Source organism: Dipteris shenzhenensis, chromosome 16, assembly GCF_047967505.1.
Source record: "Dipteris shenzhenensis isolate YYH24624 ecotype China chromosome 16, Dip_SZ_1.0, whole genome shotgun sequence".
Classification (NCBI taxonomy): Eukaryota; Viridiplantae; Streptophyta; class Polypodiopsida; order Gleicheniales; family Dipteridaceae; genus Dipteris; species Dipteris shenzhenensis.
The window spans coordinates 2,200,664-2,226,495 of NC_141611.1; the positions used below are offsets into that span (position 1 = coordinate 2,200,664).

The 25,832-nt window shown below is 40.5% G+C and overlaps 1 protein-coding gene across 1 annotated transcript; it reads right to left on the reverse strand.

Moving 5' to 3' along the window:
- Positions 1-5,183: 5,183 nt before the first annotated feature.
- LOC147892392 (CASP-like protein 3A1) lies at positions 5,184-6,939 on the reverse strand. Its single transcript, XM_087387719.1, has 3 exons — positions 6,404-6,939; positions 6,147-6,276; positions 5,184-6,025 (listed from the first exon to the last, which is right to left on the reverse strand). Exons 1-3 carry the CDS (start codon positions 6,724-6,726, stop codon positions 5,795-5,797), a joined length of 684 nt encoding a protein of 227 aa, XP_087243845.1. The 5' UTR covers positions 6,727-6,939; the 3' UTR covers positions 5,184-5,794.
- Positions 6,940-25,832: the final 18,893 nt, after the last annotated feature.

Here is a 25,832-nt window from a genome sequence, read left to right on the forward strand (position 1 = left end):
AGGGACATATTCCAACACAGCCCTTGCCCCTAAAGGGGACCCCTTAAGGGCCATATTTCCATTGGTTGTGTTGGAGTCCAGATGTGATTGGTATTAAACAGTACTAAGTGCTAAGTGCTACTAATAGTGCTAAATACTACTAATACTGCTAAGTACTGCTACATAGTACTAAATACTACTAATACTGCTAAGTACTAAACAGTACTAATGCTAATCCTAATACTGCTAGATAATACTAAGTACTAACTAAGGTACTAAATACAACTATTACTAAATAGTACTAAGTACTAACTAGTGCTAAATACTACTGATACTAAATAGTACTAAATACTTCTAAATACTACTGATACTAAATAGTACTAAGTGCTAACTAGTGCTAAATACTACTACTACTGATACTACTAAATAGTACTAAATGCTACATATTAAATAGTACTAATTGCTAACTTAGAGTATTGAATAGTAGATGATAAATAGTATTAAATGCTAAATAGTAATGAATGTTGAATAGTACTAAATGATAAATACTACTAAATACTAAATTATAGTTTAAAAAACTAAATAGTACTAAATGCTAGATAGTGCTAAATGGTACTAAATGCTTAGTAGTATTTAGCCTTTTAGGCTATCCTTTTAGTACTAAAAGATATATAGTATTACATGCTAGGTGGTGCTCATATTACTAAAAGTTGAATAGTCCTAAATGCTAAATAGTGCTGAATAGTACTACATGCCAAATACTACTAAATGCCAAATAGTGTTAAATGTTAAATAGTGTTGAAACACACAGTACTAGTAGTGCTAAATAGTGCTAAATAGTACTAAATGCTAACTAGTACTAAATGCTTAGTAGTATTTAACCTTTTTAGCTATCCTTTTAGTACTAAATACATAGTACTAGCAGTGCTAGATAGTGTTGAAACACAACTGTACTAGCAGTGCTAGATAGTGTCAAATAGTACTAAATGCTAAATAGTACTAAATGCTAGGTAGTGCTAATATTACTAAATGCTGAACAGTCCTAAATGCTAAATAGTACTTGATGCTAAATAATGTTGAATAGTAGTAAATGACAAATACTACTAAATGCCAAATAGTGTTAAAATGCTAAATAGTGCTGAAACACACAGTACTATCAGTTCTAGATAGTGCTAAATAGTACTAAAAGCTAAATAGTACTGAATGCTAAATAGTGCTGAATACTACTTAATGCTAAATAGTGCTAAATAGTACTAAAGTTTAGATAGTGCAAAATGTTAAACATTGCTAAATGCCAAATAGTTCTAAATATTGCTAAATCACATAAACAGTACTATTTAGTACTAAATAACTGACTTCAAATGTTCAGCATGTACAATATTATATTACTCTATTGAGTAATAAGTAATAAGAAAAAAAGAGTGAAGAAAATATACCTGCTTTGTCAAAGCCCATGGCAGCTAACCATGCATTTGACACCAATACATTGCTGGACGTATGAATACATTGCAAGTTCTCATAAACATGAAATGCTGCACACATGATGTGGTATGTGTGCAAGCATGGTGCAAAAAGCACATCTGATTCAATAGTTTCTTGAGAAAATCCAAGTCCATAGAAAACACACCTGCACATTTATTGAAAGGGTAAGTATATACTACTTGTAAGAGGACCCAACTTTAAAAACTAAAACATCGATTTGTACATGGAAGTTAAGAATCTCACCATTCAATATTCACGTTCATAGTCGCTGCTGCAGAGCCTGTGAATAGTGAGCTGGTGCTAGATTTCGAACTCCGAGACCCTGACTTGGGAGCTTCTCAATCAGATGTTGCATGTTGCTCAAAAAACTTAAGCTTGCTTGGTAGTGCTCTCCAACGCTGATTCGCTGCCTTTTTGTTGATTCAAATATTACTTTTGCTGCATCCAGTTCTACCTTAAGTTTTGCTACATCTTTCAAGAACTCGTCCTGCAGTATATTACCATGTAATAAATTATCTACTTTACTATGCACCCAGCTAAGTGTATGTACAATTGATTCAACTTTTGTGAGGGCTTCGCCCTCAGTTGCAGTAGTAGCCTCATAATTTGCATGCAATCTTACATTCTCCTCGACATTGTACCCTTCCACTCATGCAGTACACCTTCTTGCTCCACGCTGAACTTCCGTTGATCTTGTAAACTTACAAGCTCCCGTTTTGCTGTAAACATGCCTACATCACGTTCGTGCTAGATACACGTGCTGTCCAAGCTAGCCAAGCGCAGATTTATGTCTCTATGTTGAGCAAAGTCATTCCAATCCACATCTAGTCCATGAGTAGATGCAACGAATGCCCGTGCCAACACTGTACCAACTTCATTATTCGTGACTGTTTTTGAATTGTGAATCCTATAGTAAATCTTCATAAAATTGTTCAGCAACGATTTGTTCAGCCGACCTATATGAAATCCACCGGCTCTCTTTGTCGTTGTTTCCCCATATTTCTCGGATCCAAATGTCCAACTCCAGATATGAGTCTGGCTTCGCTCTCATGAAAAATCTCCATCCAAGACTGACTAGTCAAAATTACTATTGGTTTGTTGTCCTTAGTCTTTGGCTTCTCTTTGGTTGGAGTCGGAATAGAAGCCGGAATAGAAGCCGCTTTGTTGTCCGTAGCCTTTGCCTTCTCTTTGGTTGCAGACTTCTTGGATGGAGTGTTTCTTCTTAGAGAAAGAACATCGGGCTTCTTGGAGGCGGGAGACGTGATGCCTTTGAGCTTCCTTGGAGACATGGCAATCTTCAGCTACTGCAAAGAGAGTAACATTTTAGTACTAGAACTCACACTAAGATGAAACGGAGTAAAATAACAAAGAGAGAGAGAGAGCAACAACAAAAGCAGAAAGTTTGCATGTCAATAGAAGGAATGGCAAAAGACAATCACATGCAGGTCCGAATATTGAATTATGGGGGGAAATCATTTAGAGAATGGAGGAAAAGCAAAGAACAAATAGAGAATGGCAGAAAAGAGAAGAACGAATAGAGAGAGAGAGAGAGAGAGAGAGAGAGAGAGAGAGAGAGAGAGAGAGAGAGAGAGAGAGAGGGAGAGAGAGTACTCATGAGAGAGCGACCCACGTCAACGTCCTGCGAGAATTCGACGTGAAAATCAAAAGTTCAGAAAGTGGAAGCTGAAAATCAGAGTTCAGAAGTTTGAAAGTGAAAGTGATGGAGTGCAGGTTCGAAAGTGAAACACCTGAGAGGAGACGCAGTGCATGAAAATGTATGTGAGCATGAGAATGCGTACGTGAGAATATCTTGTGCATGAGAATCTGTAATCAATAAATATTTTAGTGCACATCGATTCGAGAAATGTCTCCATATAGCACACTACTTAGTACTACCACGTTCTTGCCAATAGTACATACACCGTAGCATGCTTTCACCCATATATATATATATGAATGACATAGAAGATAAGGTTGACTTTGCACCCACCATGTCTGGGTCTCTCTCCCTCTCCCTCCCCTAATGTCAATAATTTTTGGCACTTTCTAGGAGAAAAGTACATTTTCCATGGAACTTAGTCCAAAAAGTGTTGAAGGCATCTTCAAGGGTCTCAATGAATTGGGTGAAACTAGTTGCCACTCAAATCAACGATCAGGTGGGAAAATTCAGCACAAAAAAGGAAAAAGTGTAGGACGAGTGGGCAAACACTTGTGGCTACTCAAGTAGTGAAGATCTAAAGAACCAAAAGCCACCCCCTTGCCTCAACATAATCGACGACTTGTTTGGCGACTTGTTAAAGAATGAAGAGGCAAGTAGTGGGAATAATTGCTGCCATGCAACCACAACCACCAGAATAGCAACAAAACAAGAGCAGTACGATCCGACACCAAAACAAACACCACGAACACATCTACAAGGATCACCAATGGATCCACCTCCATCACCACAAAAGCAAGAGGGCCACAAGGGAAGAGAAAGGAAAGGAAATTCGAGACCTCAATAGGCAAGCAACCAAAACCATGACCACATCGAAGAAGTAGTGAACCCCAACCAAAACCTCAACATAATTCCATTTTTGGCCGCCACTAATGCCTAGGAGTGGTTTGCTCACAAATCAAAGGATGAGGTAGGTAGACAGAGCCACGTCCCAGCCACGGGACAAAGAACTAAACCATCGAGATTCAAAACCACACACATTTGGTGTTAACACCCATCTATAACTTTCACTTTTAATAGAACTCTCATTTTCTTATTTCTTTTTTTAAACATCATTCTTCTCTCAAAATCCTCATATTTGTGATTCTTTTATCTCTTTGTCCAACTCAAGGTCACATGAGAAAACCATGCTTCTCCCATTGTGTTGATGCACACTCACATTTTATTCTTGAAGATAAGAGAGGCAAACAATGGTGATTGCGAGACAATCTTGGTCTTTGGATTGATATACTTATAATAAAAGGAGGAAGCCCCCTTAACAAGTGGAACCCAAAAGCATTTGCCCTAAATATTGCATACCTAGCAAGATCATGTTCACCCAAGCAACAAATTGATCACAACTTAAACAAATTGTGCAAGACCATTAAAAACCATGCTTCTCACATTGTGTTAATGCATACTCACATTTTATTCTTCAAGATAAGAGAGGAAAACAATGGTGATTGCGAGATGATCTAGGCCCTTGGACTGATATACATATAATAAAAGGAGAAAGCCCACTTGACAAGTGAAACCCCAAAGCATTTGCCCTAAATATCGCATACCTAGCAAGAGCATTTTCACCCAAGCAACAAATTGATCGCAACTTAAGTAGATTGTGTAGGACCATTAACTATGTAGCTCTCTATTTGAGATCCTACACATCCATTACTATGTGCCTCCCTATTTGAGAACCGTTTAAAATGCCTAGAAGCTAAAACATTGAAAATAAGATAAACACAACATCGCACCCGTACAAGACTCGATTGTGCATGTCGGTTTAGTGTCGTCATGCCCTGTCTTTTGTTCTTCTCCAAAATAAAAGAATTCATGAAGAACTTGGGACCTTGAAAATTATCCATTGTACACATTACATGATCATCTTTTAGAGAGTCCATAGCATTGGCATGGATACATGGAGATTTTCCCTCGAATGTCTGTGGGTAAAGGCAATAAAGAATGGACAACATCTCACTCATGTTTTTGTCCCCATGAGGATTCTCTTCTAGAACCTTAGAGCCTTTGGGTTACCTCTCTCATATCTAGCAAGAGCATCTTCAACCTAGCATAATGAATTGATCGCAACCTAGGAATGCTATCCTAAGTCCATAATGATGTGGCTCTCTATGTCAACCTTTCAAAAGTATACGGTCACTACAACCCTAAAGCCAAAACACAAATCACCACAAGCCTTTTAATAATCTACATATGTATGTCTCCCCTTTGTTCTCCTCTCTCTTAAATACTAGTGTCCTTCCCCCCTCTGGTCTCCTCTCTTAAGAGGGTGTCCCCATACACATGCAAGCATCGATGCGAGGTCGCTATGTAGGTGGCTATCAGACATCGCCGTTGAGCAATTGAGCATGGACGCCATCCCCACGGCTTAATGCCGTACGAGAAAGAGAGACTCAATCTTAGGAATTAATCTCTAACTTTGAACTCTTCACCGTGCGAGAAAACTTGCAATTAGATCATAGATGGAAACAGAGCTGAAGGACGAGGCAATTGTTATATTCAACCAACGTGGGAAGTACACGGTTTTCCTGCAATTGTTATATCGAGCCACGGTGGGAAGTATACGGTTTTCCTGTTCCAACTGTCAAGTCCACACAAGTTATATTCGAATGGAAGTGTGACTTAATAGGAGCTCAAAATATACACATCCAAACCTGCGCAGCAAGCCGAGGCGCAGGCTGCCAAAAGCGTAAAACTGATGGCTATGGTTGCCCGGTTGCAGAATTTATCCAGCAGTGTGCACACACTCGGAATGTGGATGTTCTGGACGCCCAAACTCTCCAATCCGGATTTGTTCATTCGGGACGCCCCTGCTGCAGCCGCCGCCGCTGAGAGCACCAAATATGCGCAGGCCTGCATGACCAATCATGCAATCGTTTTACCAAACGATGGTAAAACGATGCATCTACAAGCATCCCGTCGAAAGATGGAGAGCCACTCGATGAGAAACTCGCCCTATTTGATAAGAAAATACCTGATCAGCTCCGAATTGAAACCACATGTGTGTTCTCCTCTGTGCAGCTTTCCGCACCAAGACTAGAGACTGATATATGAACTGGATGACCGAATACCCGCAAATCAAAGCCTCCACAATCACCAGAAATCTGAGATATTCAAACCATAGGTAAAAACCTCGAAAGCTGCTTACATATCTGAAATCTGCGTCAAAATACATAATGACAAATGACAGAGTATAAAAGCGACATGAGAGAGAGAGAGAGAGAGGGATACTCAAACGGTTGAGCTCTCGTCCATTTTTCAGAGACTTGCACACTAAGGCCGAAAACTTGAAGGGCCGACTTCTGGCTGCTGGTGAGCATCGCGCACAACGAGATTACAAGAAATGCGGCAGTCGTAAAGCGCAGTGAGATATCCCATATCTTCAACCTTGCGACACGTTGCTTCTCCCGCTGATTGCTCGAACTTCCCGATTGTAGAATGTCAGCGGCGCTTCCTGGAGTCGCTTTCCCATCCGGCATGGTAATCGTGACATCCGCTGGAGAAACAGTACCCATGTCAGCGGCGCTTCCTGGAGTCGCTTTCCCATCCGGCATGGTAATCGTGACATCTGCAGTTTTGGCAAAATAGGCCGCTTCAATCTTCTGCGGTTTCGTGAAACAGATCAGACTTTAGCTTTTCGCGGCCCATCGAGCGATTCGTGTACCCATATCAGAGTACTTACGTTGCCTTAGCACTGCTAAAGCATCTGCAAAATCAAGGGATGCACCCTGCACAGAGAAATGCGTTGATCTGTGTTCGGGGCAAGCGATAGCACTGGATTGTAGGATGAGCTGCAGTGCGCATGTGATTCATAGAGCAATATGGTTCACCAAACATGTCGATCCTTGAAGTTCTGTGTCCCTCCCTCCCTCTCTCTCTTTCTCACGCGCGCACAGAGAGACGCACACCGCTTTCCATCCCTGTCCGTCCGGATTAGCGCCTCCTCCGGGGTCTTGTCGGCCGAAGAAAAATTTCGCGCGGCAAAACTGTCCTACCTTTCACGTGACGCTAGCGTCCACCGATCACACACTGTTTTACCAAATCTAAAGCATGCATCGTACTTCCACACAGGTACTCCATGAGTCCCTCTGAGAATCTGTTTATGGCTTCGGCATACAGGCTAACAGAGTAGGCGAAACCTCCGGAATGGGCATCTGGCATGAGCATGGGTGCTCAAGTGGAATGCGTAATGGGCGAGATGTGCCGGTTGGAGTTAGAGTAGGACGCCACATGCCCTGTTACCATTTTAAACAGGGCGCCCGTGGTGAGTGCTAATGGGCTGTGTCCCCCACGTTCGTTCGCGGAGCAACAAGCACAAAGCAAGACGATCGTGCCAGTCAAAGATGCCACCCGTGACTCTGATATTTTTGGCCTGCGGAAAGGAAGGACTAACTGAGAGGATTCACAACGAAGGGAAAATCGGCATTTTCAATTTTCAAAAAATCTCATGCTATTTTTCCCTCTAGAATTCCTCCACACACTTAGCTCCCCCCTCTCTCCCTCTCATGAGCTTTCAAACTAAAATGCTTGGCCAGCTGCTAAGTATATTGTAAGTAGTATAATAATAGGCTAGTTGATCTAATTGCTTAGAATGTGCCACACGGCTTCGTAGGATTTTAGAGTTTTATAAAACGCTCTAGTGTTGGCCAAGTAATCATCATCTTTGCCCTCACTCCACATCTTCCTTGCTATTTCAAATCTAGGGCAGGCCCTTTGAATGATTTATAATCATTCACCTTGTTTGGAATCTGATCCATGCAGACGTGGATTGGCATGCAGATGCAACGGATTTCCAACACGACAATTGCTGATGAAGCACGACTCAAATGCGGAAGATTGATTCAAAATTTTAGCGACGTAAGTGGCACAATCAGGCTGAGTCTAGCTTGGATTTGTAGATATCGATAGAAGTTGGACAATGGCGGAGGCAACCCAACAAGACATTGTTAAAGCTTGAGACCATAAATTATGAATGGACCAAACTCGATAAACTTTACGGTCTGAATTCTTCAAGTCTACCACTGCGATTTTTTCGATTGCCCTTCACGGCAACTCACAGTGGTTTGAAATCCCCTCACGTGCTCAGGAGTTGGCAACTTGGCATGGAAACAACGAAGACCTTGGTCTCTTTGTTCTTTACCATCTAGAAAGGCGGCCCTCTGGTGTGTATTTTAATGTGCATTGTACAGTGGGCGGCTTAGGATCGTGTGCCTTGCGGTTTCTTCCCTTTCTTTGGAGAGACTCACTCTGTCATAGGAACATGCCGCAATTTAAACAAGAGCTTATGGCATAGCCTGTGTGAGCAAAGCTCCGCAGACCGCGACTACGTTGGCTAGGGCATCAACCCTTCTTGGCAAGGCATGATCTCTATGGCAAACTCCTCTCATCGCCAAGCTCCAATCCCTCCAAGTTCTCTCTGCATCTACCCCTCAATCCTTTGTCCTCAGGTCTTACTTTTTTGGTCTTTAGAACAGCAAAAACACCATCCGCATGGGAGCCTCTTCTTGCCTCCACCTGAGTCCTCTCTCACCACGTGGCACTTCTACCCTTCCTACCTTCCTTCCACGTGGAAGCCTCCTCCTCCTTCCACTCCAACTTCTCCTCTTCCTCCACGTTGAAACCTTTCCTTAAAAGGAGTAGTAAGATAAGATGACACAGGAGGGGTTTTGTGGGTAATTGTATTTCCCATATGTTGAAAGGGTTTTTGTGGGAATTTGGTGGAAAATTCATCCTATGTGGCAAGGTTATGATTTCTTACCTTTGCCCCAAGCATTTTACCCTACTGTATATGTGGGAAAAGAGTGAGAGCCTCCTCCTTATGACATGCAAAGCTGTCCACATCATAGGATAGTCTAGAAATGGTGGGAAATATTACTTTTTACCATGTTCCCAATTTCCCACCATATCATTACCCCTTTTGTAAGGTTTTTTTAAAAAAAGAAGAAGTTATATATATACATTAGGAGGGTGGTCATCCCTAACCGCAAATCCTAATACAAATTTTGGTCAAAATGGATGAAACACCCTTGACCTTCCCTGGGAGAAGCATACGCCCCTACCTTTACCCTCCCACCGTAAGGCCCTCAAATGTGACAAGAGCATTGGTGACCATCGGATCATCTCCTCTCAACATATTGGAAAACTCTTTCAGAAAATTCCTTACAGACCTAAGGATAGCCGACTCTCTCAATGCGAGGTTGATTGCCGGACAAAACACTATGCTATTGCAGATCTCCCACACCAAGAGTAGTACTGTCGCTTGGATATAGGGTTAGCTGGCCACCAATGTAGATGGGAGTTTAGAGGCATCACTGAGCAAGGCTATGCACTAGTTGCTTCCCAGGAAGAACCGACTCATCAAGCCAGACCCCCTGATGGCTGCTTCCACCCTCGACCATACCTACATCATGACTACGGAACTCCACATGGTGTGCTACTCCAATTAGACTTTTGCTTTGCCTCAAATCGGACACACAGGATTCACTGCCACCCTCCTTGCCAATCTACCCCTAAGTGGGAGACATTGGTGGGTTACTCTATGCAAAGCTTTTTTTGGTTTACGAAAACGAATAAACAAGAACGTGCCTTCCCAACCTTGCATTGTTTCCAGATTTCCCAAAATCTTCCCCTCCACCACTTAGACCCTCTTCTTTTGGGCCACTTCTTATTCAAATCCATTGCAAGAAGGGGATCCCGCATCATCACTTTGTAGGTCGATATTGTCATAATCTTCTGAAGGTGTGTTTCCCAGCCTCCATTGCAACACCCTCCAGTCGATCACCCTGTCACGTAGTTGGAGGGCCACTCCTTGGGAACCCGCTCCAATACTACCACCATCAAATCTGCTTCACCTTGTGTCAAGTCAAATTTCCACCTGAGTTCATTCAATTACACCCAATCTGCCTGGCTTAGACTCCATAAATCCATCCATGTTCTAATTCCTCTCTTGAAGGGTTCCATGCACACATAACTTCGTGCCATCCAAAGGCTTCACCTTCCTTTCTAAAAGCCCGATTCCACCATATGGACTTGCATAAACTAGCATTCCGCCTTGGCCCCGATTTGGGATTCCATGTTAGATGCTTTGCGCAGGTTTTCCATGCTATCACCAAGCCCGCTGCCAACTCCAAACCTCGAACTTGCAAAAGAAAACCAAAAAACAGGTGGTCATACTCCAACTCAGCCTAGCTACCAACCCCTTTACCTTTGCCTTGCTTATTGAAAAATTGCATCAATTCTACCCAGGGGGTTCCCTCAGTGAAGAGCTTCACTTACTGATCAACGAAATACTTTTCACAGCTACATCGAGAAGGCCTTACCCACCTAGTTGTTTCGACAGCTCCATCAATTCCCACGAGACGTAGTTCATCATACTCATGTTATCCTCCTTGGCCCATAATAAAACTTGTAGCCTTTCGATCTCCATCCAGTGCATCCTTTTAAAGTTCCAAATAAAAGACATATGTTGTGGTTGTAGCCGTAAGTACTAAGAACATGTTGGACGATCCAAATTTGGGCATTCCACCCTAAATAGAGCCCATGCCATATCCTAAGCTTTGCTTTGATCTTCTCCTTGAACCATTGAAATCTCTGCCTGACAGAGGAATCGAGGCCAAGCGAGCCCCCTGAATAATGGACTAGAACCACTGAAAGATTGCTAACAAGCGGCCAAACTGCCTAATAAACCCTTGCCCAAACCGAACAGAAATGGCCTTTGCAATGATCTTGTATGAAACGTCGAGCATGGTTATGGGGCACAAGTCCCCCACTCTTATCCTGTTTGGCTTCTTGGGGACTAGTTTAACTAAGCTTGCATTGACATCTTCAGAGAGGAAGCCTTTCATAATGGCCTCATTTGCCATCTGTGTCAGATCGCTCCCCATTAGATCCTAGAAGGCTTGAAAGAACTACATCGTCAGGCCATTGGGGCCCGGGGCACAATATTTTTCCATAGAGAGAACTTTAACTCTTTAATTGTGAAAGGTTTCACCAGGGTCTCCCTCTGTGACTCCGACACCCTGCAATCCAAATCGTGAAGAACTTTTTGCATGCTTTCCTGCCAATCATTTGTTTGCATGGCTTACTCCCCCACTATCTGGCTTAACTGTTGTTGAAAAACTTTGGCTATGTGCTAGTATTCAGTCACCACATTACCCTGAGCATCCTCTACCCTATCTTCCAACTCCCTCCCTCGCTTACATTTACAGGACTAGAAAAACAACTTAGTCGAACAGTCACCTACCTCTAGCGAAAGTTGGTGACTCCTTACCCCATATGGCCACCTGCGCATCTTCGATTTCTCTGGCACTTACGGCTGACTCCACTTCAGCTACTAGTAATCCAGATGAACATGCTAAGAATTTCAACTGCACAGAGATTTCTATTTGCTTGTAGAATCATGATCTCCCTCCTATCTACCCCCCCAAGGAGAAACCAGTCTGAGTTGATTGATCTTCCCCAACCCGGGACTCCATGGCGAGATGTGCTCCCCTCTATTGCACCTATCTTTTGGCAACTCACTGTGTTGAACACTGGATACCTACTACTTCATGCATATGGCTTTCTACAACTGTGTAGTAATGTTTCAACTCAACGGTTGTTTCTTTTTGTCTTCTGCTATAATGAGATGAGGAACTTCAATGTATAAATCTTTTGTGAATATATAATACAAAACTTCTTTTCTACCCCCCCCAAAAAAAGGGTCACCAGGATCGGATCAGCTAGCGCATCTTGCAAAGTGGCTTTGAGATCCTGATGCACAGTTGCCAAGCCGCCCCCCAATCTCATTATGTCCTCCCTATATTGCTTATCCAACTCCTTGGCCCTGACATGTACTCGCCTTATTGCCAAATCCCATAACTCACAAGGGTCCATGGGTACATGTCTTCTTGGATGGGAGTAGCACTTTGTTAAACTTGAACAAAATATCCTTAGAGCGTCCACATGATGGGCTGATGATTTGAAATACAGGTGCCAACGATCACCTCCCCTTGCATTGGACTCCTAAGCCACCATCCCTGATGAGATGCGTATATCTGCCCGCTTTGAATTCCTCTCCCCTGTGACAAATGGTCCAAGCAAAGCTTTCTAGGCTCCCATTACACAAGTTCCGATAGTCAACCAGACCCATTGAAAGACAAGGCTCTTCCCACGTACCGATCTCCTCGCTTGACCTTGGTGGCGCTGAATGGGACCTATCCTCTGACCCCACTGTGAAATTCCAGTCTCCAGCCACCAGCCAACTCCCTTCCTTCAACAGGCACTTGCACGACTCGATGAATCATTTGGGGCATATACGTTGGCCACTCCAAAGGTGAATCCATGTAGCTCCACTAAGACTGGGGCCATACTAGCACCGTCCTCTACTACACTCAACTTTGAACAAAGCTGTTTTGACACTAGAACTGTAATGCCCCCAAAACCTCTACGGGGGCAATTAATGAACATTTCATAGCCTGCTTGTTGCTTACAATCAAACCAAATACCATCTTGCATGCCAGACTTCACTTCCTATAGCACGGCAATCTCCAACTCACCTTTTTGAGAGCTGTCATGCAACCCTTCTACTTGACCTGATCACAGCAGGCTCTAGCATTCCACGTGAGAAATGCTACCCCTCTTAGATCCTCCTACACTAGGGCTCCCTTGCTATGATTGATGCGCAATAGCCCTATATGCATCTTTGAAGAGGTCAAACGTGTTGTCCTTCCTTGATACCATCAACCTTGCCACATGCTTGATGCGTTTGGATATGCTCCTTGGCATGGATCGACCCTCACCACCTTTCTCACATTCAAGAGGGTTTCCTTCCAACACTTGTTTTTGTGATATGCCTCAGGCAACTTCTCTGTGGACCCATCTGCACGCACAAATGAATCCTCTTTTGGCATTTCGATGTCCACCTATGCCACCTTGGAGTCATCCACCATTGGAGCCTTTTTGTTGTTCTTACCAGAGTCTCTAGCATTATTCAACTTTGAATCCAACACCACCACCATAGACCTACCCTTCTTGCCAACCACATGTTAACTCTCACCATGATCCAACGGGTCATTTCTTTCTTGATGGGTTACTGAACAGAAAGCTCAAGCACATCACCATGTACACCCGAGCTCTTCCTAGGCTGATTCCTTGGCTATGTCGCCCCCTCTAGATCCTGTGTTCCATCCCCACATGCATGCATTGTATTGATCCAATATGGGCAGGATCTAGCAAAATGGCCCGATTTCTTGCAAATCAAACATGCATTTGAAAAAGGATCAGCTGAATTGGATTTGCTGAGTGAGAGAGAATCCATCTAGAAAATGTATGTCAATGAAGTTCGGTAGATCTTATGAGCTATCCCACAGAATCCACTCTCGTTTGCATTCAGCAGCAATAGGAGGAACCAAAAAAACTCTCCCCAATGTTGATCAACACCATAGAGGGAGACTCGGAAAGTCCACCCACACTGGGCACTCTCTAATAGAAACTTGTTAATGTTGAAATTTGCACTCCACGGTATGACCAATATAGACGCACCTATGAAGACAAAGGACCTACCCAATATGTCATTTTTGAGGGCTTCCAAAACACACCGTAGCAAAAGGAAACCCTACCCATGAACCTTGCCACATACCCATTTGCATGCAACTCACACTCATATGCCAAAAACTATTCCAACTCTTCCATGGAGGGCACCCACCAACCCGTGAAGAACAAGTACACTCCACCCTTGACATCAACCAACTCAAGAACGTGGGACGTGGGGTGTTTCCATCCAGCCTCAAACCATGCCTTATTGGATATATCCCTCACTCTTCTAGCCACCTCTGCTTGCAGCAATCTTTTTGCTTCATCCTCCTGTAGTGGAGAGAACTAAGCCTACAGCTTTTTGCCACCACCTTGAAATACGATGAGCTCTTTGGCTCATCATGGCATTTAGCCTGTTCCATCAACTTGGTATCCCCTCTCTCCTCGGATGATGCATCATGTATACCAACTTGTTTACTCATCCCACCCTCTTCTAGAACTTTGAAGTGTGCTCTCTTCTTCCCTACACCCTCTCCATCCTGATGCCATGTGGCTACCATGCACAGGCTTGCTCACCTATCTCCAGAAGGAGACTGAGAGAAACTTGATATATCGGCCCTTTAGTAAAGTTAATTACATGTGAATTTTCTTACATGGTATGAATTTTCAAAGTTTGAACACCCCAACATAGCAACAAGAGTGCACATATGCACAATAGCAGTGGCTTTAGCTTACGAGACTCTATCAATTCAGGCTTTCTCCAAAAGAAATTTAAGGGCAATTTTTGCTTCCATGTAAATGAAAAAATTCAAGGTTATTTTGAAGTAGGTAGCCTCTACTTAACCCAATTTGTAGTTAATTTAAGAGTTTATGGGCACCACTTTGATGTTGTGCGCATCTGGATTGGTGTTGCGGGAAAGGTGTATTGCTTCTCAATGCGTCAAAAAAATATGTTGCTCCTAAATGTGTCAGAAGAATGAAATGTTTCATTAGGCTAGTTATTATTTACCTTGTTGTGTGCATTGATTCAATTCATGCAACAACATGAAATTTCTTGTAGTTGTGTCAAAGAAAAGTCCCTTATTGAGGCCTGCCTCAAATGCAAATATTTGCAAGAAACACGTACTTGGTATGTATTGCCATTTCTTAATTTCTCTTTTTCCTTTGTCTTTGGGATTTGAAAAAATCTCCCCTATCTTGTTGTTATAGCAAGTTCAAGTGTCCTATAGCTTCTTAGAAAACTTGCATGAAATGCACACTTTTAAAAGATTTGCATGGCTTAGACTTTAGTGTTGTGAGATTATGGCCCTTCAAATGATTTTTTGAATAGCACAATACCCTAAGAGATGGTCACAAATTAGAGCCGCTTATCACCACTAATAGCTCTCTATATTTCACACTCCTTTGGTATGTATTTATTAATTCATTTGTTGCTCACTAGCTATACTTCAGAGTTCCATAATTGCGAGGGATCAATGTCGAGATCGAAGACAACCTAATTGGTCAGATTGTGGAACTTGTCATTGATGGCTCGGCTATGATTCAGAAGTTTGCAGAGGAGAAGAATAATGAGGCGATTAAAGGGGATAGGTACCACAATAGATGGTTCAGGAATGGATGCATACCTTTCACTGAAGGCCTCAAGGCGGTGATAAAGTCCCCTGCTGAGTAAGATCCTTGGGAAAATTGAACTTTGACAAGTTATATACAATATCAATTACTTGGACTTGTAGGTCACCGAATTTGGATGAGTCCCACCATCATCCCATTGGCATGTACAGTGGGTGGATGTGGTGTTAGAGGGGTTCGGCAAGGTCGGGGTCCAAGGGAAAGATGAGGAGCTTGTGAGGGAGCATGGCTTACCCTGAATTGATTGCTACTTCCCTTGATGTTGTTTGAGTCCTATGTCAACCATTGTAAAGTTGGTTGGTTTGTTGTCAACATTGATGGGCTCGGCGATGGGCTCTTTGTTCTTGTGAGCTTCTCGTTACCTTCTGGATTACGCCTCCATATGCAATTGGCATTGCAAGAAATTTTGGACCCTTGCCTCTTCCGAGTGTTTCCAGGCCTCTTATTCCAATCTTGCTCTTTCCTCCTGGGATGCAGAGGATTCTCCTTGGGAGAGCTTAAGCTTCTTCTTGGGAGTGGGATGGCCAGCGATTTCTTTAGTGATGGGCTCTTTATTCTTTTGAGCCTCTTGTTTCCTTCTAGCTTGTTCATCCATCTTTTATTAGCATTGCAAGGAACTTTGGACTCTTGCCTCTTCTCACTACTTCCAATCCTCTTCTTCCAATCTTGCTCTTTCCTCAAGGGACACAAAGTATTCTCCTTGGGTGAGCTCAGCCTTATTCTTTGGAGCGGGGTGGCCAATAACTTATTCAATGGCTTCGGCATCCACCATTGCATCCTTGTTGGCCATGCCATATCCCTTGGGTGGCCGTTGCTCAATCATGTAGTAGAGGACTTGCATGTAGATCATCGATGGTCACCGAGATGGTTGCCGTGGTGTCCAAGTCCTTCATTTGTGTGAAAAGTAGCCTGCCTAGTTTGTTATTTGGAACTGGACCAGGCAGGCGAGAATATTGGGGACAATAGTCTGGTGGTGCTCCTATGTTTGGCTTTTGTCAGTAGTTGCACCACCCTAGCAGCTTGTCCAACTGAGAGTCCAAAATATATGTGAAGTTGATGCGCCCTTATTTTCCTTTCTGTCATATTTGCAGATGGGGTTGAGCACATCGTCCATCTTTTTCTTCAAGAAAAAAATTTCCCTCACCACCGGTAGGCCCTTTTGGGTGGCTAAGAAAGTAGTTGAAACCGAGGGGGGGGTTGTGTGAATTTTGGCAGAACCTACCTTTATAGGAAGGGCTATCCCTATGACTGGCGGTTTGGCTCATGCCATTGGGTTAGTGGGATAGGGGTGGTCCTGTCGGGTCAGGGGGATAAAGGTTGGGGGCATGGCTTTGGAAGTACACATGGTTAACGGGGTAGTGCTATATGGCTTCGGGTCGGGGGATACCATCCGAGGGGTAAATTGGAGTTGAGGGGATAGCAAGGAGTTTGTAGGTTGGCGGGATAAGGATCCCTTTGATCGATCCAGGGGAATAAGGGGCAGATGCTACAACCACCAAGGAGAATAGTCTAGAGGGACAGACTATTAGACAGTGGTTAAAGGGATGATCAAAGAACCATCATACACAGAATGTCAAAGAGGAGGCCAGTCCATCAAGTGCACAGCTACTTAACACCAGAGGGAAAAGGCTTAGAACCCCGAGTGATGCTAAAAGTTTACCAATCCTGCAACAAAGTGAAAGCAAGTATGGCACTTATGTAATGAGTGGCATATTATTAAAGTTTGGGTTATACCCTCACGTAAGAAGTTGTGACAGCCAACCCTCTATTTTTTGGAATCTCTAATTGTAGTTAGAGGTTTTCTTCCATGTATGTTCTTAATATTTTGTCCAAGCCTCTTGAGAGAGTGCCTTGTACTGGCATACACATTAAAAATATTTGATCATCATAGGCTTGTATATGTGAAATTTTTATGTTGTATCTTTTAAAAAGATAGGCTTGTATCTTTTAAAAAGATAGGCTTGTATCTTTTAAAAATATTTGACCTTCATAGGCTTGTGTCTTTTTAAAATGTTGTATCATCAAAGGATCTTTTGGGTGAAACATAGTCTTGTATTTTTGAATGTTGTTTGAACTTCTTGAGAGAGGGCCTTGTACTAGCATACATATTAAAAATATATGATCATCATAGGCTTGTATCTTTGAAAATTAAAAAAGAGTTGTTTTTGCCATGATGGCATGTCTACACGTGATAGATACAAGACTTCAGCACATGACCAAATCTTGATGTCACATTTCTTGTTCTAGAGGATGTAGAGCATTTTTTACACTGGGTAACTTGGTGGTTTGACATGTATATATGGAGCTCACAATGTATGCACAACCTAAGAAGGCATTTTGCATTATGCTTCCTTGGCTTAGAGCCTCTTACCTTAGGGTGGATGGACCATGCATATTGTGACTCCGCACATTTCACCATTTTGGATGGGAAGCCTATGTTTTTCAAGAACCTATGGTATTTTTGGGAGAAATACCCTTTCTACTAATGAGTCTTGTACTATACTTATTGATGAAAAATTTTACAAGTGTACAGGAAATCTGTCAGGGACATTCTCCATACTTCCAAAGATGACAATAGTCCCTGCACACATGCACTATAATTTTCTGATTAAACACTTGGCACCATGGTTATGGCAGTGGTTACTGTCATCAGAGGATCAGCTGCACTTTGCTTTTGGAGACCATTTTGGGGCTTGGTTAGACGAGGAAAGTATGCAAGTCGCAAAAGTTTTGTTGTACATCCAAGAAGGGTGCCAACTGAGACGGCTAATCCTGAGAGGCCCTGGACATATGTCAACCCCGAATCCCCGGTAGAAAATAGTACCTTGGCACTAAATGTATTGTCATGTATGGATTGTAACTATATGATGTTATATATGTACTTTCTAAATTAATCTAGTAATTCATTTCAGTTTTTGAAAGGCCTACAAAATGTATTCTTAAGTAATATTATCATCGACCTTGGACCTTCATGCATTAATGATTGTCCTTTGACCAAAGATTTGAATGTCATGTTCATGTTTATATTAATTAACCAGAACATAATGTTTGTAAGACAATAGCATGAATATACCCTAAAATGTGAACGTCAAAAGAAGAAGAATGGCTAAATTTTATAGTGGGGTTTTTCAACTTTCATAGATTCTAATATTGTTTACATAGCTATATTGAGCATCGATTCCAACCCCCTTGATTTCAAATTTGTTCATTTATGAAATATAGTAGTGTGCATGGGATGTTCTTGAAAAGAGTGCTATCAAGATCTCATAATCAAAGTGTTATCAACCTTAACAAAGATCATGTTCAACACAATAGAATAGGACATCTTGCTATCCATTATAACTATGTTTGACATGAAGTCCAAATAGTCACAAAGCACTTCCCAAGAAGTCTCCTAACAGTTAGAAAGCACAACCAAGCATGGCCATAATAGTCACAAAGCATTAATCAAGCACTCAGAGTAGTAACAAAGCACTCACATAGCTTTCACTATTATGAGACTCCTTGGTATTCACAAAGCATTACCAACCAATCACAAAGCACTCACATAACTGTCACAAAGCTCTATCAAGAAGTCATATAACAGTCACAAAACACTCACATAATTGTCACAAAGCACTTCCAAGCAGCCACAAAGCACTTTCAAGAAGTCTCATAAAGTTCACAAAGCACTACCAAGTAATGTCATAACAGTCACAAAGCATTGATCAAGCACTCATAGAGTAGTCACAAGGCATGCACATAGCTTTCACTAAACCAAGACTGGTTGGTTTTCACAAAGCACTGCCAAGCAACCACAAAGCACTTGCAAGAAGTCTCATAACACATAGTGCACTACCGAGCAATTTCATAACAATCACAAAGCATTGATCAGGCACTTCCAAGCAATCATTACAAAGCACTCACATAGATTTCTTTATTTTATAAAAGCAACTTCTCATTCACTATTATGATATTGCATATCCACAAACAATATATGGTGTACACAGACTAGCCAACGCCGTTGTCCAAGATATGGCAACAACAAAGAAGCATTGCAAGAAATGAAAGCAAGGTAGGGAAAAAAATATATTAAGATCATAAGGCATACTATTGTAGACTGCCTCATTCAATTCAAGTGAAAGAAAGTACAAGTTCTCTCCATCAATGGCTTCTAGTGGAAACTTGATTGACCTTACAAGATGGGAGTATAAGAAGACTTCAGGGTGATCTCATTAAGAGGCTTATAATGGTGGTGACCTTGATGGCCATACAATAAACCCTTCACAACATAGGAGTTTTCTACTATTATGTTGCCCCAACCATCTTGCATAGTCTTTTTGCTCCACTCTTTAGCTTTGATACACTTCAAAATATAGAAGTTGGTACCTTCTTCATTATATATACCTTTGCATTCACTGCAAAATTGTCCCTCATGCAAAGAGCATCACTAATCACATCAAGATGTCCTGCATACATAGGTTCATCAAGGATCTTGTCATCGCTTCTTGAATCACTAGCATCATTAGGAACAATGATGTTGTATTCCCAATTGGACACATGATTTTATTGGTGCAATTTCTCCAAGACTCTTAGCTAAATCTAACAACAATGTCTTTATATATGAGCTTCAAATTCTACATTCTTCACTACCTTATATTTTGACCATACTTGGCCTATGTGGCCTTAGCATGGGAATACAATCTAATTTCTTATGTGTCAATGAAGTTGAGAGAGGATTAAGGCCCTTGTGTGAGACTTGTGGCAATCCCATATACAACATTAGAAATGTATGTGAGTGGTATATAAAATGGTGTGTGTTATATAGCTTGCCCTAATTCAATCTAGCCCTTAACTGTATATACATATGAACTATCAATACTACTCATGTCTTCTCGAAGCAGTCTTGTGCCTCTCTCTCTCTCTCTCTCTCTCTCCCCTTTCAACATTGTATCAAAGCTCTAAAAATAGAAGAGAAAGTACAATGAAATAAGAGCTTAAAAAGCATAAAAGCAACTACATGAAAGCAAGAGCTCTAAAAATAAAAAAGCAACTGTGTCACATCTCATTTGTCTATTCTTGACAAAGAATGTCCAATCAGAACAAATCCAATAAATTAGCAAAAAATGAAATCCCAATCGAATTAAATCTAATGGAGCACTAGCACTAAAGTAAGAGCACTACTCATTATTGTGTTCTATCTGCCTATTCTTGAAAATGAATGTCCAATCATACCAAAAGTCTAATTGTCAAAATAATAAATTGATCCATCCATTTGTGAAGGAAAAAAGTTGCTCTACTCAATGAAGAATAAGAAAGAAATTTGGAACATCCAAGAAATTTCGTTCTTATGATATCTATACTTAGCTTTGAGGAAATTTGCAACATTCAGGAAATTTAATCTTTGTGATACTCATGCTATTGAATAAAAAGGATTGTTGTAAAAGTAATAGGCAATCATTTGCAACAAAAACCTTTGGATATGGAATGTCGCACCTAGAATAAAAATTTATGTAACCTTTGCTTAGAACAGCCATGATCGACAAGTAGAAGAAAATAGTTTTTAGAGATTTTGTTTTAATAGAGGTTCTTTTATGCTTTTTGAGCTCTTACGTCAATGCAGTTTCTCTTCTCTTTTCAGAGCTCTTGCTTTAGCATTCTTGATAATTTTTCTTTTGGGGATATCATACATAGTGGTGTTTTTAGATTTTCATTGTTCTAATAGATGTTAGATTTTCGTGAAATGTTGTGCTTTCTCTAGGTACTTGAGCAACTTTTAGATGCTTTCTAGTACTATATTTTTTGCAATTCTAGATGTGAAATTGAGGCAGGTGCTCATTTTGAATTTAAAGAATTCTAGTTAGTCTCTATTGTAAATCCATTAGTGATAGGGTTTTGACACTTATCTGCCCTAGTATATTAAGACATATGTCCATTTTGAAAGTCCTGTGCATGATCAATCCTTGGTATACAATTTTGCAAGCCGGTATAAGGCCAGCCCTAACATTATCATGCATGTTAAGATGCATTGTCTCAACATGTTCGATAAATGCTGCCTTGGAAGGAGCATATGCTCATTATATACATAGAGGCAAAGTCCTTGTATGTTTTTCACCTATTGGCAAGCCCTCAATTGCCCTCTTTTTCTTGTAATCAATTTATTTTGTTATTATATATAGTTTAGAACTGTCTAGCATGTAATTAAGGTCCAATTATGAGGTCCAATTATGAAGCACACATACATGTCATCAAATTTTGAGTGTTGGTTAATATTTGTTAGATTGTCATGGTGTGGATTATATAGGTCTTCTATGATCATCATCCTTCACCTTAGATTCTTGCATATAAATTTGGATACTTAACTGATGGATTGGCTAACAGAGATAGTACCTTGCAGGTTAAGCATGTTTAGAGCAAATTTTACAGTGGTGGAATGTCTATTTTTGGAGGGTTGCCATTAATATATATTTCCATTGCAAAGCTTGGCTGTATACATGGGCTCTCTTGACACTTATACCAAGTCTAGCTTTATATGTATTGTGCTTGGCTATATACTTTCTTTGCATTCCCTTATACCCCAGTCCATATTTATGCATACTATTTCACTCGAGCTAGCTTTATATGGATCGATACTCATAATAAGTGTGACATAGTGGGGTTGATCTCCAAGTAGTAGCTTATAGTTTGATGGCCTTATATTAAGGTTCAATTACAAACCATGGATACATATCATCAATTTCTCAATGGTTAATCTTAAGATCCCATATTGTTGCATACAGACCTATATAGGTGTTCCATAATCATCACCCTTGACCTTAAGCTCTTGTACATAGATTTTGATACTTAACTAATGATTTGCTAACAAAGCTAGTAACTTGTAGGCTAAGAATTCTTGGAGACATTTTTGTAATGGTGGAATGTTATGTTTGGAGGGTTGCCATTAATACATATATCTATTGCAAATCTTGGCCATAAAAATGGGCTCTCTAGACACTTATACCAAGCATAGCTATATATACATAGATACATGCATACAGACACACATGCGTACCACACACACACATGTTCATGTCTCTTAAGATAAGAGAGTCTAGTGAATTGTGGGGCGTTGCACACACACACACACAGAGTACTTGGCTATGTTTGCTTTTCATTCCCTTGTGCTCGGCTAGCTTTATGCAAATTATTTCACTGGATCTGGCTTTATATGGATTGACAAGTTCATGACATAGTTGCCGACCTTCAAGTTGTAGCTCATATTTTGATGGCCTTATCTGTGTATTGATAGGCTCATAATGCATTTCATTGGGCCTTTACATTATCTTGTCATCTAGTTACATGCTAAACATGGTGTTCTCAACCTTAGTTCATTTCAATGTAAGATTGTTTTTCCACCTATTTTGCTACGTGGATTATTTCCAGTTTTGCAAACACGAACATGCATGTCCCCAAATGGATCGACACTCATAATAAGTGAGACATGGTGGCCGACCTCCAAGTAGTAGCTTATAATTTGATGGCCTTATCCGTGTATCGATAGGCTCATGATGCACGTCATTGGGCCTTTCCATTACCTTGTCGTCCAATTACATGCTATAGTGTTCTCAACCTTAGTTCATTCCGATGTAAGGTTGTTTGTCCACATATTTTCCTGCATGGAGTGTTTCCAATTTTTCAAACATTAACATGCATGTCCCCAAAGTAGGTATGCCCACTATAGTTGTTGATGATAGTATAATTATGTTCATCGATGAAATCTCAGTACTCTGCCCTATTTATGGTATTATTGATAAATTGGATGGATTCTAACATACATTACAAAGCATGATTGAAAAGCGCTAATCAAGATCAATTAATACGGTGCTATTCATAATGCACGTCTTAAGTGAAAACTTTACATGCCATCACCCATCTTTGAGATTGAATTTAAGGGTATGGAATTAAGTGAGACATGGTGGCTGACCTCCAAGTAGTAGCTTATGATTTGATGGCCTTATCTATGTATTGATAGGCTCATGATGTATGCATAGCATTGGGCCTTTCCACTACCTTGTCGTCCAATTACCTACTGAAAAAGGTGTTCTCAACCTTAGTTCATTTTGATGTAAGGTTGCTTGTCCACCTATTTTACTGCATGGAGTGTTTCTGATTTTGCAAGTATGAACATGAATGTCCCCAAAGTAGGTATGCCCACCATATTTATTGATGATAGTATAAGTATGTTCATCCACAAAATCTCAATACTCTGCCATGTTTATGATATCATTGATAAATTGGATGGATTTTAACATACATCACAAACCATGATTGAAGAGCACTAATCAAGATCAATTAATATGGTGCAATTATGCATGTCTCAAGTAACAAATTTACATGCCATCACCCACCTTTGTGACTCAATTTAAGGGTATGGAATTTGTGGTAAATAATTCCATTCATCTTTATAGAATCACAATGCAAACCCAGCATAGCTTGAGAACTCCACAATTGAAATCCCTATCGGCCATCATTCTGAATTCTCCAAAACATGCTCCACAAGCATGGATTTAAATAGATAGTCCAACTTCAATACTATCTTTATATAGCTTGGCTTGTAAGACATCTATTGTTGTTTCCAATAAGTATGAATTTTGCACATATGTAAAACATGCACTAATTTCATAAAACTATGCTCTGTTTTATCTTTGTGACCAATAATAGACACGTGATTTACCTAGGATATATTTGGTATGGATCATATGAGACACTTCTAGCATTCACACTTTATTTTGCAAGAAAGACAAATGACCTATCACATTATAGTTTCTATAAATCCAGTATAGTTTCTAATAAATCGATTGCTTTAGATATATCTATCTGATACAAGAAGAAAAGAAAGATTTGTAGACATGGTTCCATTATAGTTTCTATTGCATTGATTGCTTTAGAAATATCTCTCTCTTCTTCTAAAAGTAGAAGTTACGTGTACATATTCAAAATTTATTTGTTGAAAATTTAGTCGGATCTCATATGGATAGAAATGGCAATGCGACTGATGTCAAAAATCGAATTATACTTGCATAATTAAATAGTTTGCACAACACTATTTCTAATCTTCTTCATGCTATTGACTATTGTTGTCATCTATATTATAGTTTAACTTTTCACTCTGATATAGTTAGAATTCTGCAAGGACGTTTCATTACCTTGTGAGTGAGTGACCTAAAGCAATCGATTTACTAAAAACTATATGAGACACTTCTAGCATTCACACTTTATTTTGCAAGAAAGACAATTGATTTACTAGAAACTATAATTGATTAAGGGATATCTTATTTCCTCAGCAATTAACATAGAATTATTTTTTATTCCTCGTGCATTAGCTCTTTCTATTATTCATTTTGCTACATATAGGATTATGTAAGTGCACTATTCTATGAAGTGTATCTAGGTTTGCATAAGCTTTTGTGTGAATTACCTTGTGCTTTGGAGCACATGTAATTTTTTCGTTAATGCTTGGATGAATCATATTATGTTGTTAAGTTTATATAGGTTTGTATTAGCACTTGGCTGAACTATGGAGCATTAGCATGTTTGTCTAAGTTTTCAAATTATTCTTGAAAGGAAATTTGCATAAGTGTCTATGTGAACTATGTTATGATTTGGAGCATATGCAGGCTTGCAAAAGCGCTTGTTTGAATTATGATATGATTTGGATCACATGTAGGTTTGCATAAATGCTTGGTTGAGTCACATTATGTCATAAATTTAGTATATGCAAGTTTACATAAGGTGATCCATGACTTATTACTGAGTGATTGTGCTTTGGTTATTGGCCAGATAGTGGTTTGTGCCTTCTTATTGATTGATTGCTTTTATTTTTGGAGCTATCATTTCTTTGATTTTGCTTAACTCGTATCATTACCTATTGATTTCCAAGCAATGTTCTATGCCTTATTACTGATTGTTAGATAGTGGATTACTTATTGATTGCTGGACAATGGTCCATGGCTTATTACTTGTCGGATAGTGGTCTATGGGCCAATGCACAATCAAGTGTAGCCAATTGTGGAACTATTTTTGGGGAATTTTTAAGGCCACGTTGTAACACACTGGTGGTCGAGATTTCAAATTTGGGGTAGCACGTTGGTGCTCTCACTAGGTCTTTTCTCAGTGTATTGATTGCCACACTAGCATAGAGATGAGACACGAACTGTCAAAACTTGCTGGCGTAATCATTTTGAACATTATAAAGCTTAACACATGGCACTCCAAGCCTTAATACCCCTAGCATACATCAATTTTGAACATGACACAAAGCTCAACATGCACCAGTCCACACCTTTATCCCAGGGACCTTTACTCGACAGGCGCCATTTGGAACATGGTGTAGAGCACCCACTTCACACCTTTAATGGAGAGGGACATAGGAATAAATGCCTATATTGAATAGGAATATAGTGTATGACACATGATGGTTTACAAAATAGTGGGACTGCTGCATTGGTTCTTGTGCACCATCGCCATGCTGGCTTATACTTCTACAGCCACCGTGCTTCTT

Coding starts and splice junctions, on each gene's coding strand:
- LOC147892392 (XM_087387719.1), bottom strand. CDS start 6,726: ATGCCGGATGGGAAAGCGACTCCAGGAAGCGCCGCTGACATGGGTACT. Junction 6,277..6,403: donor ACGAGAGCTCAACCGTTTGA/GTATCCCTCTCT, acceptor TGAATATCTCAG/ATTTCTGGTGATTGTGGAGG. Junction 6,026..6,146: donor TTCAATTCGGAGCTGATCAG/GTATTTTCTTAT, acceptor TTGGTCATGCAG/GCCTGCGCATATTTGGTGCT.